The sequence below is a fragment of the Lithobates pipiens genome, unplaced genomic scaffold (assembly GCF_037356315.1).
Source record: "Lithobates pipiens isolate NorthernLeopardFrog02 unplaced genomic scaffold, aLitPip1_a1.2 Scaffold_19, whole genome shotgun sequence".
In the NCBI taxonomy this organism is placed as follows: Eukaryota; Metazoa; Chordata; class Amphibia; order Anura; family Ranidae; genus Lithobates; species Lithobates pipiens.
Genome location: NW_027507764.1, coordinates 420,367,724 through 420,384,682, shown reverse-complemented (window position 1 = coordinate 420,384,682; position 16,959 = coordinate 420,367,724). Strand labels below are relative to the sequence as shown.

At 42.0% G+C, this 16,959-nt stretch overlaps 1 protein-coding gene across 2 annotated transcripts in view; it reads right to left on the bottom strand.

The window, feature by feature from the left end:
- Nucleotides 1-6,556: 6,556 nt before the first annotated feature.
- The window catches only part of MIB1 (MIB E3 ubiquitin protein ligase 1), a 131,790-nt gene continuing 121,387 nt past the window's right edge, over nucleotides 6,557-16,959 (bottom strand). The window contains exons 19-22 of one of the 2 annotated variants that reach the window (XM_077492556.1): nucleotides 15,148-15,261; nucleotides 14,036-14,136; nucleotides 12,040-12,173; nucleotides 6,557-11,488 (exon numbers count right to left, since the gene is read on the bottom strand). In XM_077492556.1, the coding sequence (XP_077348682.1) occupies nucleotides 11,440-11,488; nucleotides 12,040-12,173; nucleotides 14,036-14,136; nucleotides 15,148-15,261 (398 nt within the window). In that variant the 3' untranslated portion in view covers nucleotides 6,557-11,439. Of the gene's footprint in view, nucleotides 12,174-14,035; nucleotides 14,137-15,147; nucleotides 15,262-16,959 lie in introns of both variants that reach the window. The other variant, XM_077492557.1, reaches the window with a different exon arrangement.

The window sequence follows — 16,959 nt, the reverse complement described above, 5'->3', positions numbered from 1 at the left end:
TTAACAGTGAGAACAAAAAAAATCCGGAAAAATTTATTTTAAAAAAGTTCTAAATTAATTTGCATTTTAATGAGTGAAATAAGTATTTGACCCCTTCGCAAAACATGACTTCGTACCTGGTGGAAAAACCCTTGGCAATCACAGAGGTCAGATGTTTCTTTTAGTTGGCCACCAGGTTTGTACACATCTCAAGAGGAATATTGTCCCATTCCTCTTTGCAGATCTTCTCCAAGTCATTAAGGTTTTGAGGACGACATTTTATAACTGGAACCTTCAGCTCCCTCCACATATTTTCTATGGGATTAAGGTCTGGAGACTGGCTAGGGCCTTAATGTGCTTTTTCTTGAGTCACTACTTTGTTGCCTTGGCCCAGTGTTTTCAGTCATTGTCATGCTGGAATACCCATGACCCATTTTCAATGTCCTGGCTGAGGGAAGGAGGTTCTCACCCAAGATTTGAGGGTACTTGGTCCTATCCATTGTCCCTTTGATGTAGTGAAGTTGTCATAGGCAGCATTCCTCCTCCTTCTCCATACATGGCAAGTTGAGTTGATGCCAAAGAACTCGATTTTGGTCTCATCTGACCACAACACTTTCACCCAGTTCTCCTCTGAATCATACAGATGTTCATTAGCACACTTCAGACGGGCCTGCACATGTGCTTTCTTGAGCACGGGGACCTTGTGGGCGCTGCAGGATTTCAGTCGTTCATGGTGTAGTGTTACCGTTTTTTTTTTTTTTTTAAGGACTATGGTCCCAGCTGCCTTGAAATAATTGACGAGATTCTCCCGTGTAGTTCTGGGCTGATTCCTCACCATTCTCATGATCATTAAAATTCCACAAGATGAGATCTTGCATGATACCCCAGACCAAGGGATAGTGACAGCTATTTTGTGTTTCTTCCATTTGCAAATAATCACACCAACTGTTGTCACACTCTCACCCAGCTGCTTGACGATTGGTCTTGTAGCCCATTTCAGCCTTGTGTAGGTCTACAATCTTGTCCCTTTCATCCTTGGACAGCTTTTTTGGTCTTGGCCATGGTTGAGAGAATGGAATCCGATTGATTGCTGCTGTGGACAGGTGTCTTTTATACAGGCAACAAGCTGATATTAGGAGCACTCTAACCGGTTTCCGACCAGCTCAGCATGTTGGCTACCTTGGGCGAGTCATCGTAGTTGTACATCGGCTGCTTTATGAGCACCAGGGGATGCGGGCGCGCCCACGGTGTGACCATGGAGGCGATCGCTGCTGAGAGAGAAAAATAGGATTTTTTTGGACTCACCGTAAAATCCATTTCTCTAATTCCCCAACCGACACAGCTCCTCTCTTAGCAATTGGGTTGTTATGCCCTATTACTAGGAGATACTAGGCATTAGTTGTAATACAACACTCAGGGCGATCCCTTGGGCAACAACCTTTCAGCCTGTCATGCAGTCATCAGTACATCAACAAGCAGTATAAGGTAAAGATAAAAAGGAGGGGGCGGCTGCTGTGTCGGTCGGTGAATTACAAATAAAAAGTACAAAAAAATCCTATTTTCTCTTATATTCACCGACCAACACAGCTCCTCTCAGTCATTGGGATGTCCCCAAGCAGTGCCAAACAAGGGGTGGGAACTAGTGAAACTTTACCCACAAAAAACACAACAGGAGAAATTCACCACCAACCCAGGGTACCCTCAACAGTAGTGACTACCCACAACCGCACAAAAAACTGTGGAATGTAATGCAACAGCGCATTAACTTAACGGTACTGTGTCTTTAACGAAAAAACAGGAAAAAAGGGAATATATTGCATATTTCAATTGCAACTATACGGCCGCCTGCAAAACTTTGCGGCCAAGACAGTCATCAGCCGATGCACTGACGTCTACCTTGTAGCACTTGGTAAACGTGTGGACAGACAACCAGGTCACCGCCTTACACACCTGGTGTCGAAAGGCCCAAGACGTTCTGATTGCACTTGTGGAGTGGGCCGTGACCGGAAAGGGGGGCACCTGCCCCTTCAAAGAGTAGGCTTGTACTACAATCTGTCTGATCCACCTGGAAATTGTGGCCGACGAGAAGGCCATGCCTTTCTTGGGGCCAGCCACCGAAACAAACAGCGAGTCTGACTTCCGAAAGGGAGCAGTGGTAGACAAATACACCTTCAGAGCCGAACCACGTGCAGAGCGTGAAGGGCCACCTCCTTAGGGTGCTTCGGCTTAGGACACAGAGATCGTAATACAATGTTCTCATTGATATGAAATGCCAAGACCACTTTCGGTAGAAAAGACGGTTGCGGACGCAACACCACCTTATCCTGTGGATAACCAAATAGGGCGACTTGCAAGACAAGGCTGCCAGTTCCGAAACCCTCCTGGCTGATGTGATGGCCACTAGAAAGACCACTTTCTGGGAAAGAGTCAACAGGGGAATCTCCCTGATATTTTCAAATGGCGGTTTTTGAAGCGCTGATAACACCAGGTTCAAATCCCATGCGGGTAACGGTGGAGGGACTACATGTCGTACCCCCTGAACGAAGGTACTCACTAATGAGTGAGACGCCAGGGGTCGCTGAAGAAAGACAGCCAAGGCTGAAATTTGTTTAAAAATGGTGCTTAATGCCAATTTTGGTCTACTCCTTGCTGAAAAAACAGCAGGATCCTGGATATAGAAAAGGAGCACAGATGCCATCCTTTATCCTCACACACAGAGATGTAGGCCTTCCGGGTACGATGAAATATCTTCCGGGAAGAAGATTTTCGTGCTCTCAACATAGTTGGGATCACTAGTCCGACAGACCCCGGTTCCTCAACACCTGGCTCTCAATAGCCATGTCGTTAAAGCCAGCGATGGTAAAGCAGGATGGAGAATTGGACCCCAAGACAGAAGGTCATCTCGCAACGGCAGTCGCCAGGGAGCGTCTGCCACCAGACATACCAAGTTCTGCGTACCAAGGACGCTGAGGCCAATCTGGAGTAACCAGTATTACTGGGATCCCCTCGGCTTCCACCCTGCACAGCAGGTGTGGTAACAGTTTCAGTGGAGTAAAGGCGGAGATCAGCTGGTACTGATCCCACGGAGCCACCAGCGCGTCTGACCCGTCTGCCCGCTGATTTCTTGTTTGTTGTTCTTGCACCTTCTGATTGAGACGGGAGGCCACAATATCCACGTCTGGTGTGGCCCACCTCAGGCACAGTAACCTAAATATCTACGGATACAACGCCCATTCTCCTGGGTCCAGCATCTGGCGACTCAGATAGTCCACCTGCCAGTTCTCCACTCCCGGGATGCAAATGGCCAACAGGGCGGTACATGTCGCTCTGCCCACCGAAGTATGAGAGCCACCTCCCGTGCAGCAGCTGAGCTTCTTTTTCCCCCTTGGTGATTGAGGTATGCCACAGCCGTGGCATTGCCTGACTGGATCCTGATCAGACGCCCCTGAATTCTCATCGACCACGTGGAGAGGCATAGCCTGATCGCTCTTAATTTGAGCAGATTGATCGGCAACTTGGATTCTTCCGTCGACCAGAGGCCCTGAGCCGACTAAACCCCCATCACTCCACCTCAGTCGGATAGGCTGCCGTCCGTTGTGATCACTGTCCACTTCAGAAGCAGGAACGATTTCCCGGACTGAATCACCTGGGACCTCAGCCACCAGATAAGTGAGTCTCTGACTGGCTCACCTGGATCTGTCGATCCAGGAACAACAGATTCGTCCCATTTTGTCAAAATCTCCTTCTGTAGGACTGGTGTGGAACTGGGCATAAGATACTGCCTCGAAGGAGGCTACCATGAGACCCAGGACTCGCATGCAAAAGTGGAGCGATGACCACTTGCGGTTCATAAGCAGTTTTACTGTGGATCTGAGAGTCTGCAGTTTGTCTGAAGGGAGAAAAACTCTTGCTTCCATGGAGTCCAGCAGCAAACCTAAGTACTCCAGACGCTGGGTCGGTACAACCGACTTCTTTAGGTTCAACAGCCACCCAAATTCTTGCAGGGTCTGCATGGTGATCGCCACATCCTCCTCTAACTCTGTGGCAGAAGATGCCCTCAGGAGGAGATCGTCTAGGTATCCCACGTTGCCGCAGCAACGCCAAAACTGGAGACAATACCTTGGTAAAGCTTGGGGGGGGGGGGGCTGATGCCAGACCAAAAGGAAGAGCAACAAACTGGTAGTGGGCTTCCCCGACTGCAAACCGCAGAAACTTTTGATGCCGAAGGCATATGGGTATGTGCAGATACGCATCCTGGATGTCCAAGGAACACCAGGGAGTCCCCTTGATGGAGTGCAGTGACTACTGAGCGAACCGATTCCATTCTGAACCTCTGCACTTTTACAAAGTGATTGAGGGCTTTTAGGTCCAAGATTGGACGTACCCCTTCCTTCTTGGGAACTACAAACAGATTTGAGTAGAATCCCTCAGTAGGTCCCTTACTACCCCCAAGAGGGCCTCCCGGCGAGCCGAGGATACGGGTATGCTGGAGGGGAAGAATCTGTTTGGCGGCCAAGAGAGAAACTATCTTGTAGCCTGAGGAAATCAGATCGTAGACCCATTGGTTGGATAACCGGAAGGACCACCGGGCTGCAAACTCCCGAAGGCGACCACCCACCCGAAACATGGGTGGGGGCAAACCTTCATGCGGTAGCACTTTTATTCCCATTCTTGCGGTTCCAGGGACGTTTTTGTCTGTTCGTGGTTGTCCTGTCGGGCTGGGGACGTTTTGTCGAAGTTCTGGGCGGACGAAAAAGCCGTTTGTGAGCGGAAAAAGAGGGCCCTTGCCTACGGCGTTGCTCCTTAGCCTTCCTGGCATGTGGGAGTAAGGTACTCTTTACCACCGGTGGCATTTTTAATAATGTCATCCAAAGAGGCTCTAAAGAGCAGGTCGCCAAGGAAGGGAAGATCTGTCAGTGCTTTTTTAGATGCCTGGTCAGCAGACCAGCATTTTAGCCAAATCAGGCGCCTCAGCACCACAGCTGACGCTAAAGTCCTGGATAACAGAGGGAGGGTTATCCAGGGACACGTCACAGACGTACATAAGGCCTTGCACTAGTTGGTCTGCTAGTTTCACGCAGACAGGAGAAGCCTGTTGCTCTCCCAATTCGTGGTGCAAAAGTTTTGCCCACTCAGTGTCTGACACAAGTGCGGATGCCAGTACTAATCGCATGGCTGACCCCACAACCGTAAACAAGGAACGAGCCACTGCCTCAGCCTTCCTGTCCGTGGGATCCTTGAATGCAGGAGTCCCCTCTACCAGGATCGTGGTTACTTTATTTAACCTGGATACTGGGGGGTCCACGACCGGAGGAGCCATTTTTTGAGAAGGCTCTCCTCAAAAGGATAACGCACCTCCATGTATTTGGGGACCGAAAAGGTCAGTTGCGGGCGACCCCATTCCTTGTAAATGAACTTGTCAAAATAAGTCAGATTCGGGAACACCTTTAGGTAAATGTGCTGGCTTGCGGAACCCAAAAGGGACCGCTACATCAGCAGAGGGATCTGCTGGCTCCCGAAACTTCAGGTTATCACGCACAGCTGTGATAAGTGCTCCAACAAGCGCTTTGTCGTGCACGGACCTGGACGGGGACTCATCCTCACTGTCCGAACGGTCCTGGGCAGTGACGTCTGACAAGACAGAGCAGGGGTCATCAGCCTCAGCAGGACCCGAGTCTGCGTCAGCTCTCTCCAGAGGACAGAGGGGCAGGGGCCACTTTATTGCACCTTTCTTCGCAGTCTGCAGGTGACCCTGCATAGCTGCGGCCTGCACACGCTCAATGGCCGGACTGGGGAGACTACAAGAATAAGAGTATCCAGCCTGTCAGCCCGCCGGCTGTTGATAGTAGATCACAGGATCATTAATCTTGCGCAAAAAGTCACGCTTCTGCATTAAAAAGGACGGACCGATGGGCCCGCAGGGTTCCTAGGTCCTTTACCTTCACTACGAAAATTAAAACTGACTACTGTATGGCAGGCTGGAGGGTTATTGCCCAAGGGACCGCCCCCTGGGCGGAACTAAGAGTTCTGAGTGTTGTATTGCAACTAATGCCTAGTATCACCTAGTAATAGGTAGTAATAGGGCATTACAACCCAATGGCTAAGAGGAGCTGTGTCGGTCTGTGAATTTTTGTTGCATTACATTACTTATATGTGGATCATATACACTGTATTGGTGCTTGCAGAAGCTTCTCACTTATTTACGATTGTATTCATATTTCACATTTATAAAATAATTTTTGGTAGCGCATCAGTTATTTTTATTGTTTACTTATGCAACAGGACTGCTTCCCTCGCATTTTTAGCCTAACATGTTGTATTGCATAACAGGAACAACTTAACAGGGAAAACCAGGTAAAAACCTTGGTTACGCAACTACGTGCTTATGCAGGGGAGGGCCCAATTGCTAAAGGGGACCAGGTAACATTAAGCTGCAGCAAAATTATGCAAAAAAACAAAACAATAAAACAACATGTCATTTCTATTTGCAGCTTATCTAAACAAAAAAAATAAAAATAAAAAAAAGACTTTAATATCACTTTAACCCTCTGCTGTTACACATAGAACTAGTCATATACCAGTTGTAAAATGTTAGTTTTATTAAAGCATTTGCCATGCTGTAACATAACAGGCAATGAAACTTTAGAGCAACTTACAAAATACTTTGAGGCCTAGCTATACAGTTATTTGGTTCCAGGACTGCAAGACATAAATGAAAATACACAAACTATTATAACCTACATCAAGCTTTAAAAAGAAATGGTAAAAAAAAATGCTTACAAAACTTCATGGGTAATGACCATCAATGGGCATCCTTCATTCTCAACATATTGAGCCTTGAGTTTGAGATATTGTGATTATACACACGGACATTAATGGAAAGTATGAACTAGGACAATACGGCAGCTATTAAAAGTGTCTCATGTTCCTTTGTGGGTCTTTTTAATTCTATATAAAGGTGCATTCACACCTGCAAATGCATCCTGCCTGCAATTAGATGCTAGAATCCCACCCGGGGTTCCCGTGATTACCTGCGAGTAGGAAGCCCCATTGAAAGCAATAGGAAGCTGCCGCCTCTCACAACTAATCGCGCCCACTTTCAATGGGGCCGCCTACTCTCAAGTAATCGTGGGAACCCCACTGGGGCTCTCCCAACTGATCTCAGGCAGAGTGCATTCCCAGGTGTGAATACACCCTAATAGAGAACACAAAAGGCAGAATGAAATAATAAACAGAAACAAGAAGGTGAATTCAGCCTAGAAGTGTACACCCAGAAATGAAATTGGCAAATGATTGGCCGTTTATCTTGGAATATGGGGTTTATTCCATAGCACAGTACTTGTGTGTGTGTCGCTTTGTTACTATAATATATATTTAAAAAAAATCTCTATTCCAAGACAAAAACAAGTTCGTACATGAAAAAGTATACCAATACTTGGAGAATAGGGAAAAAAATATGACCTTTTTGATTTGCTGCAATAAAACGGACAGGTCAAACATTGCAGTGTAAGTGATGCCATACAAAAGTACTACAGTAATAATGTGAAGATGACAAAAATACATCTGTTTGAACAGGACAAGTACAAATATTTAAAATAAATTAATGTATTACAAGCTGTGCCCCACCAAAATGTATTTTTAAGTGCTATTGTGAATAAGCCCTGCTAAAGCTCCAACCAGGTTTAACGGTCTATATCTCACCAGATGAGCAGGTAAGTTTCTGGTAGTGTACAGTGGGATTTCTCAAATACACACACAAATGCAATTATTCCAATACGCAGTCATTCAGTACATCGTTTTTGTCACAAAACTTCCCCTCGGTACAGTCACTTACTACTCACGTGAGTGGTAAACTGCCATTACCAAAATGTATTCTCTTATTACAACTGTTGAATACACCATGAGACTATGCCTGACTCACCAAACCACCTAACACTCCAGAAGTAGTTCTCAGCCATGAAGTTTGCTTAAGCCTATTTTCAAAAAAAAAAAAAAGTTTTGCCCTTTTAAAAAGGTCCAATTTATTTATTATTTTCGTAGTAGAAATAATGCACCTCTTTCAACTGACTGTTTCTTTGAAAAGCCACAGTGTAATAACTGTGATATTAGAGAATAGTCCATGGATATGTACAGTACATTCAGATAGAAAACTACAAAGAGAAATGTTACAATATATATTTTGTTAAGTATATTCATCTTGTCTGTACTGTTGCAAATGTGCTTTTTAGACATATACAATTCTAAATATTATACAGCGTCACTTTGTATGCCTTGCATGAATGTATGAAAAATACAAGATAATTGTTTAAAACAGTAAATTGTTGTGTGTGTGTGTGTGTGTGTGTCTTAATTGCCTACCACCCTATACAATCAGGAATGTGAAAAATACATTTTAGATTTTATAATCTGCTATATCTTTCATAATCTAAGACAATGTTTAAATGAAAAATGGCAAAAGGATGTAATAAAATAAACATGTAAATGTAGTTTTTGCCTTGATTAATCAAATCTCTACTTTATTTTGTGTAACTAACTTTTTCATATTCCAGGTTAAAGGGTTTTTATCATTAAACAGAACACTTGTGAGATTAGGCCCTCAAGCAATAAGCCTTCATTTGACTTGCGCTGGAGACTATTTTTAGGGCATTAATTCAGTGAAGAGATTTCCCTTCACTGCCCTGGAACATGTGGCACTTCATTCAGGGAATAGCCACTTCTAATGAAGCCTATTAAAAATTTCACTTTGAGACAGATTTTCTTTAATATTTTGCCTTGAGCCCCTGCCGATGTTTTTCACGGGTGTATGAATTTTAAAACCAAGCAAACATTCTTGTCAAGTCTCTCCAGATTTTCACCTGCTTACAACCTCTCACAGATTAGAACAATTTACATTTTCATATAACACACAAACACAGAGTGTCAAGTAAGCTGTATCTTAACATACGTAATGCATGACATTGTAAATCAGCACATTACAGAAGTGGAGGTAGGAGGCTGATTAACATTTATACACATCTGCCTCACAACAAAATCCTCCTCTATCCTAGTCGAAATATAGGCAAAAATTTTCATTTCGGACAGAGTAAGGGAGGGTTATAACTAGGGTTGCATACAGAGTATTTTCACAAGTATCGGTACTCATGCAAATGCACAGAGTTCTTTGAGCTGTCAGTGGGTCTCCTCTGTTGACAGCTGAAGCGTTAAACAAATCCAGTAATTGGAGCTGTCAAAAAAAAAAAAGCAGCCGGCAATGTTTATTAACAATATTGCTCAGCCGCTGAAACAATGTTTCTTTTTGAATATTTCTGTTTCTTCATCTGCAGATCAAAGGGATGAACAAATGTTCCTCTGTTTAACCCCTTATAAACCCTTAATTTACTCTAATCAGCCTTAACTCCATATTCTTCTCCATTTAATTTTTTTCCTGTTTTTGTTCACGTCTATTTTATAAACGCTAAACAAGTAAAACTTTTTTTGGTATGCTTTGTTAGTGAATATTTTTACATATATATATTAACATATATTTACACATTTCACATTGAAAGAGCGCAAAATAAAAAAATCTATTTATTTAATTTGTAAATAACTTTTTAATGCTTTGTACCATTGGCAACAGCTGAAGTGAAAACCCAACTGTTGCGGTAGGTATCGGTAATTGGTATCGGCGAGTACTAAGATAAAAAAAAAAAAAAAAAGAAGTATTGGTACTCGTACAAAAAAGTGGTATCGGTGCATGCCCTAGTTATAACCCATGCAAGTTATTTTTTTGCCATCTGTAGCGTTTATATTAATGCCCTGTTCCATAACAGGAAATTAGAGGAAATCCCTGTAAATGAAGGTAATCACTTGGGGCCCCCCAGGTCACTAGAACTAGTGTACTCATTGATAAAAAAAATTCTCTATTACTTTTCTGGGGACAACCCAAAACTTGGGATTTTATTTTACTTCAATGAAAATGGTAAACAAGACAAATACATAGAGAGTGAGTCTCCCTAATGGGGACACAGACAGCAATAAAACCTGAAAGGAGTTCTAATCCCTCTCCCCCCCCAATCCAAAACTAAAAAGAAACATTTTGCCTTTAGTGATAATTTAAAGCTGAACTCTGGACACCAAAACTTGTTTAAATATAATTCTAAATAGCCACTTTATGGGCACCAAATACCAGTGCAAACCTAGATATTACCTTGTAAAGGCAGCAGTGACATCACTGTGCTGGCCTGTGCAAAGAGCTGAGCCCAGCAGGCTCCATCCACTACTGATTCCCTGCAAAAAAAACACGTGAGGGAGCAGAGACCAGACCAGTTACCCTGCACAAGGCAAGAGAAAAGCAATGACCAGCTTTATTACAGGAAGCTCCTTCACAGAGGCAAAGTCACTGGATTACTACATAGATCTGGAAGAAATATACAAAAGCACACCAAGATTCAAGGAAGAATACACATGACTCTTGTATTTACACAATATTTGCTTATCCTCGAGTTCAGCTTTAACATCTGTCTTGAGTCCTTGTTCAATTTGTGCTTTAGTTCAATTCCCAGACATCACATAAAACAGGGTTTAGACACACTTTAACAACATTTATGATAAACTGGCCCAGTTTTTCAACTTGATTCAAAGGCTTCTCCTTTCTTTGGACAAGTCCTCCCTTTTCCCGTGTCTTTAGTTTGCCATTTAAATTCATGCATGTCCTTACCAAGGCAACATTTAAAATGCAGAAGGTGAAGGGGAGCTACTAAAACAGTAGTGTTAAAAGGATGGCAATAGTAGCATGTATTGCCATTATCCAGGTGAAGCATAGCTAAATTTGTAAGGCCTTTGTTAAACAGGATTCAGACAATGTAGCCGTTTTAGCAAAGACAAATAATGGCTAAATTGATGTAAAATGACATGTTTAAATTGAAAAAACAAGCTGTAAATCCACGATAAATGATAAAATATAGGTCATGTTAGCAAGAAGGTCAAATTGGAGGTCCTCACGCACGTCAGAGAAGAAGAAGCATTTCTCCACTGACAACCACAAAAAGCTACTGTACTGTTTTGCAGCTCAGGATGGGCACTGCAGTGTTCAAAATACAGATAAAAAAAAAAAAATCAAAAAAAAAAAAATCATTGTCATGAGTTCCTTTTGTTCAACTTGAAGGTCGGTGAAGAAACAAAAGGAGAATTATATGAGGGGTTCAGTAGATGTAAATCTGTCTACCATGGCCATCCAAAGACACGCTTCATTAAAACCTTTGTCTTCTAGCTAACCGGAACAGAAGAAAACGGTAATTCTTAAAAACGAGGGGAGCAAAGCCCAGCTTACATTCTGGCAGCAATATGTGATATATTGTGCTACGTCTTTATTTTTTGTAGTTTGTATCTGTGCGCATAGCAATGGGAATGGCCTATTTGTTTTACTTTTTTTCAGAAACATGGCTTGGAATAGTTTTACATTCATAGTGTTCTAAAAGTTAGTTAGCTTCTTTTTTCTGCCTTTGGGAGCTCAACCTCTGACATACTGTATCTGCAAATGAATAAAAAACATTCCATTACTCATTCTGAAAAATAAAGAAAAAAAAAATAGAAAGTCTAATACGGCAAAAGGAATCTCCAGGCCAAGGCACACTTGCAGGCCTATTAGAAAGCAATGCTGTCTGCTGACACAGGCTGCACATATCCCCCTGCACATGACTAATTTGCCAATTTAAAAAACTTTAGAAAATAAATACTTTTTGCATAAAAAAAAAAAAAGAAGAAAAATAAAAAAAAATAATAAGAAAATGTGGATTTGATAGAGCCACCAATCTTTTTAAAGCTCACTAATACTAGACAATAATACCTTTGTGTTTGCTAATTTTACACAACACAAAGTAAGCGGACACACAAGTACTAATAACGAATGCTGAGATTCTGTAAAAGACCAGTGGCAGGATCTAATACACATTTTAAAGCCAATCTTTTGCATTATTTCCAGCAAGTTAACAGCGAACGCAGCATGAAAGCCAACTCATCCGTGCTACCAAAACTGAAGCAACTTGAAAAATATACAAAATAATATAATGAGGAGTCTAGTACAATAAGATTCTTCGTTCTATCGCCTTCCGACAAATGGGACATTCACTCATTCGATCTCCGCAGAGCTGACATGTTCCATGTCCACACATGAAGATCATATTCTTAAGTCGATCGAGACACACAGGACACATGGTCTACAGGGGGAAAAAAAAAAAAACATGTAAACTATGTGTAAAATGTACAATGTCTATAAGCAAGTTCAGTTCAAACGCTTTACCCATTTTTATCTGCAGGTAACTGATAAAAAAAAATACCTAGGTAGATGAAACGTGTTACGAAGGTAGCAGCAACATCACATTGCTTGCCAGCTGGAGTACAGAAGAACTTCTAATGATAGAGATCTCCAATGTCTGATGACATTGGATTTCACCTGAAGGCAATTTTTTTTTATTTACTGTCCCATTTTTTATCACTTTTATTGCTATCACAGGGAATATAAACATCCTCTGTGATAGGAAAAGGGAATGGTGGGTACTCTTTACTGAGAGATATGGGGATACTGGGAGATCTGCCCTTAAAAGCTTTTGATCATACCAAGATCGGTATTGATCCAATACGTATTCAAATCCCTAAGGGTTTGTTTACAACCACAAAAGCGGAAGTGAAGAAATGCTCCATCACTTCCGGTCGCAGTCCCAACCAGCTCTATGGTCAGCTGGCAAAACCGATGGCTGCACGCTATGGATCACTCAGTGGGAGAGCCGGGGGGGGGGGGGGGGGGGGGGTTTAGGTCCGGGGACGGACGGACGACACCCCTCCCCCTATTTGTAGAAGCAATCCAGCGGCTAATCAGTTGCTACGAAGGCTTTAACAGAAAAGCAGACTACCAGATGAAAAAAAAAACAATACTGGGATGATGCCTACAGCTGCAGCAGCATTTCTCAATCTTTTTCCAGTCCAAGTGCCCTTGAAAAGTATTTTCAGTCTCAAGGCAACCCAGTCTAAGTCTTCACATAACTGTGTGTTGGGGAACATGTGCAAAATCACGTGTGGGTGATTTTTGACAAAGACAAAAAAGCTGCTCTTTAGCAGACACGGAGTGTTAATAATTCCTAATGATACCCCCACGCATTGGTAAACCCTGTGCTTTTTTTGGTGTGGCGGGTAGAGCAGCTCATTAACATGAATGGGATGCCCTTCATGCAGCGCGCAGCTTCACAGATGTTCATATGGCAGGTTTGGCAGGATGGGGTGTGGGTGTTAAAAATCATGCAGTTGAGTTGCATTTTTACTACCTCCAACTGCTCCCCATTTAGCTGCAGAGGCAACAGCCAAGGTTATACACATGCTGTGGCCATGGCAGGAAGCAACCACGTGCATTGCCTCCATCCTTATGAGCAAGCCAGGAGTGAAAAACGTCAAAGGAAGATTGGTTTTGACTTGGGGACATCGGTGCATGCAGTCAATTCACCGATTTTTAAAAACACTGCAAATGGAGTGTGGCTGAATTTTTTTTTCCTATTTTCAATGAAGAGTGAAGACAGACTGTGATGGCTGGCACCCAGGTTGTCCATGTGCAGGAAGGTAAATGGGACCTTGTGAATGTCATGTATATTGAGCCACTGCTGAGTAAAACATACCACCCAACATTTATAAAATATATATATTAATAGGATAAAACACTGCCATTTTTGCATTTTAAAAAGGCATATGTTTTCCTATACATTTTATTGGTTTTATGCATTTCCATGCATTAAGTCTTTTTGTGCATTTTATTGGGCATATACCGTACATGAAAATGTAGTAAATATGAGTGCTGAAGTGCAACAAATGATTGTATAAAGTGTCAAAATGTACCTAAAACACATGCAATTTTAAAACTAAAAAGCATAAGCCTTGACAGTGTAGAACAATTATGCATCATAATTCCTAATTCTTAAAAAGAATAAACACTATAAATACATAAGTTACTGGAAGAAAAAAAGAATAGAAATCTAAGCATTAAGGCTTGCTAATCATTTTTCAATAAACAAGCTTTTTTTTTTTTTTGGATCACCTGTTCTTTAATATCTTGCAATTGCTGCTGTAGCTTCTGCACATCTGCATTGACATTGGTGTTGTCCTTGTCCTTCTGTAAAACTGGAATGTTCCCCCCTGCTGTAAGGTATAACACAGTGTTAGAGTTCAAAACAGTGATATATACATAGATCAATATACATAGATGCAAAACCAACGGATATTTGGATTTTGCTGATTATTTCGAAAGCATAGAGCAGGCATCACTCAGCGGCAGACTGCCAAGGTTGGTGCCACTGCAGCTGGGTGGGAGGAGCTACAGGTCTGGAAAAATGATTGAAGCTGTCCCACTTTTCAATGTTGGGAAAGCAAGGGGAAAACTGTGATGTAAAGAGGGTTGCTGCGAAACAAAGGGGGGCTCTCTGCTGTGATGTAAATGGGTAAAGGCAGCATTGGTGGGACTGATGTAAAGATGTTACATTTTGTGCTTCATATTGAAGATGCTTGCCGTTACTTTAATGTTGTATATATTTTAGTATTCAGAATAACCACAACAGTTTTTTTTTCGTTGTAACCATGTGATCGCTAAGCAATCATACTGATCACACGATACCCCCCATTCACTCAGCTGTGAACATAGCAGTCACGGGGTGCGCATGTGCTCAGTGAGGAACCAGAACGTCACTTGGCCTGCAGCTTCTGCCGTAAATGTAGGTTGGTAAGTGGTTAAACAGCAGCGGTGCTCTCCTGAAGAAAGGGTCAGAAACCCAGTCAATACAATTCTGTGGTACATATCCTTGGTCCCATAAAGCTTCAGTGTAATTCAGAAAGGCTGAATAGACAGTAGTTGGCTGTGCAGCCAGTGATGAATATAAAATGTATTACACAGAGTAGAAATAATTAAATAATTCTTAAAAAGTAAAAATATTTCTGGTATAGGTTTTGATTTCACATCAATAAAATATTAGGTTCAATAATGGTGTGCAGCTGTATGCTGTTTAAGCTGTAGTACAAGTACATACATACAGTACAAAGTGCAAGGACAAAAGGAGAATTTAGAAAAAAAAAAAAAAGGCAGCTGATTTGCATCATGACATCTTTTCCGGACCAATTTGTGACAAACCTTCTGCCAAAAAAACTAGCCCTTCTTACCTGTGTCATCTGTGACATCTTCTCCTGCTTTCCCACTACAGCACATGACAAAAGGCACTCTTCGCTCAACTAAAGCGCGACACTGAACACACTTTTTCATAAGACTTGCACAATCTGCAATGAGAAAACACCAAAAAGCATCTACTCAAATATCACCATAACACCAAAAAGAAGAAATAAATGGAAAAGTAGAACTTAAAATAAAAATGAACACCAACTAGAAAAAAAACAAAAAAACAAGCATGTGTCGTTTTACAGATTGGTTTATGTAAGGGAGGAAGCAGTATTTTAGTTATGCATTGCCAAGGTCAGAGAGAACTTGAATAGTGCCAACACATATGTCAGCAGCCTAAAACTGGACATGTGAGTACATCCACTTGTGGAAAAAAAAAAATTAGCTTAATACATAGCCAGCTTTCAGTTTGTGGCGTAGATTGTTGATTTATAAAATTAGAAAGAGCAATGGATAAAACCAATATTTACATCTAACAAGCTGTAACAGGAAAAAATTTATAAGTACAATCGAAACTACAATGTTCTTGACAACATGAATGCATATATTGGCATTTTCCACGTCAAGTTACTTAGGTCGGCCATACGTGGTTTGGATTTCAGCCAGTTCAGCAAGCATTCAAACCATTAATGGGCAGGCTGAATGTACCAAGTTGATTGATCGATCAACCTGGGTACAACCAGCCTGCCGTATTCTCTTGCGATTATCGCTAGTAGCTGCTATAGCCACTAGCGATAATCACCGTCTTCTCCCAGTGGGGACAGCTTCCCATGCTGGGAGAAGACAATGGCCCGGCAGGAGGGATTCCCCCATCAACACTGTCTGTGTTGATGGGGGAACCAAGCTAATTTCTTTCTTGCAACCGTGTATAGCTGGCCTTAGCTGCTTGGGGGCTTCTTGCATTCCAAGTAAATACAATTCCAAGAATCTCATAACTATATTTACTTGCTTGTTTTCTTACAAAAGGATAAAACACATGAAAAATAAAATGGATCTCATATTACCCAGTCCAATTAAAGTACATGTACAAGTGGATCTAACCAAAGCGTAGAGATTTTTTTGTTGCCATATACTCACGTATTCTGCACACCTCCAATTGGACTCTGGGCTCTATGGAGGCTTTCATGTGCACAAAATTATTTTTGCCAACGAGCCCCAAAATTTGAGTCTGTTTTGGGAGATGACAACCTACAGTCACAGTGGAGGAGATTGTCCACACAACATGTTGACGTGTATCAGTGCAAATAGTATTTAGCCTCAAGTTGCTCCCCTGTGAAGAATTTAGACATGTTTTCACTCATAGGAGAACTCATAGGTGCTCCAACACTTTCTGTGCCTTTGACAGAATTTTAGTGATGCTGAGTTATAAATAAAATAGTCGCTCCCTGTGTCTGCACCGTAATAAAATGATTGACAACATTAAATAGTTCTGTGTGAATTAGCTCCACCTCTACAGCCTATCCAAATAACATTTTATTTTTAATTGACATTACAACAAAGCCCTTTTTAATTTAAAAAGAAATGGGGCCTTAAAAAGAAACAAATCATTGGATGGAATTTCAAAACTGTACCACAAGGGAAAACAAAATAAAAGTTGTTGAAACTAACAGTACCAAACATATGGTGTTATATTTTTAGAATACAACAGGGCAAGTATGGCACCTCTGTAACCTTGGCAATGTTAGGCTGGCCAAAAGTTCCAAACTAGCTGTACAATCTACTTTAGATTTACTAACTGCTACCCAAGGGGCTAGAGGCTGATTTGAATGGATTGGATGGATAGTTAGGTATGCATGTAC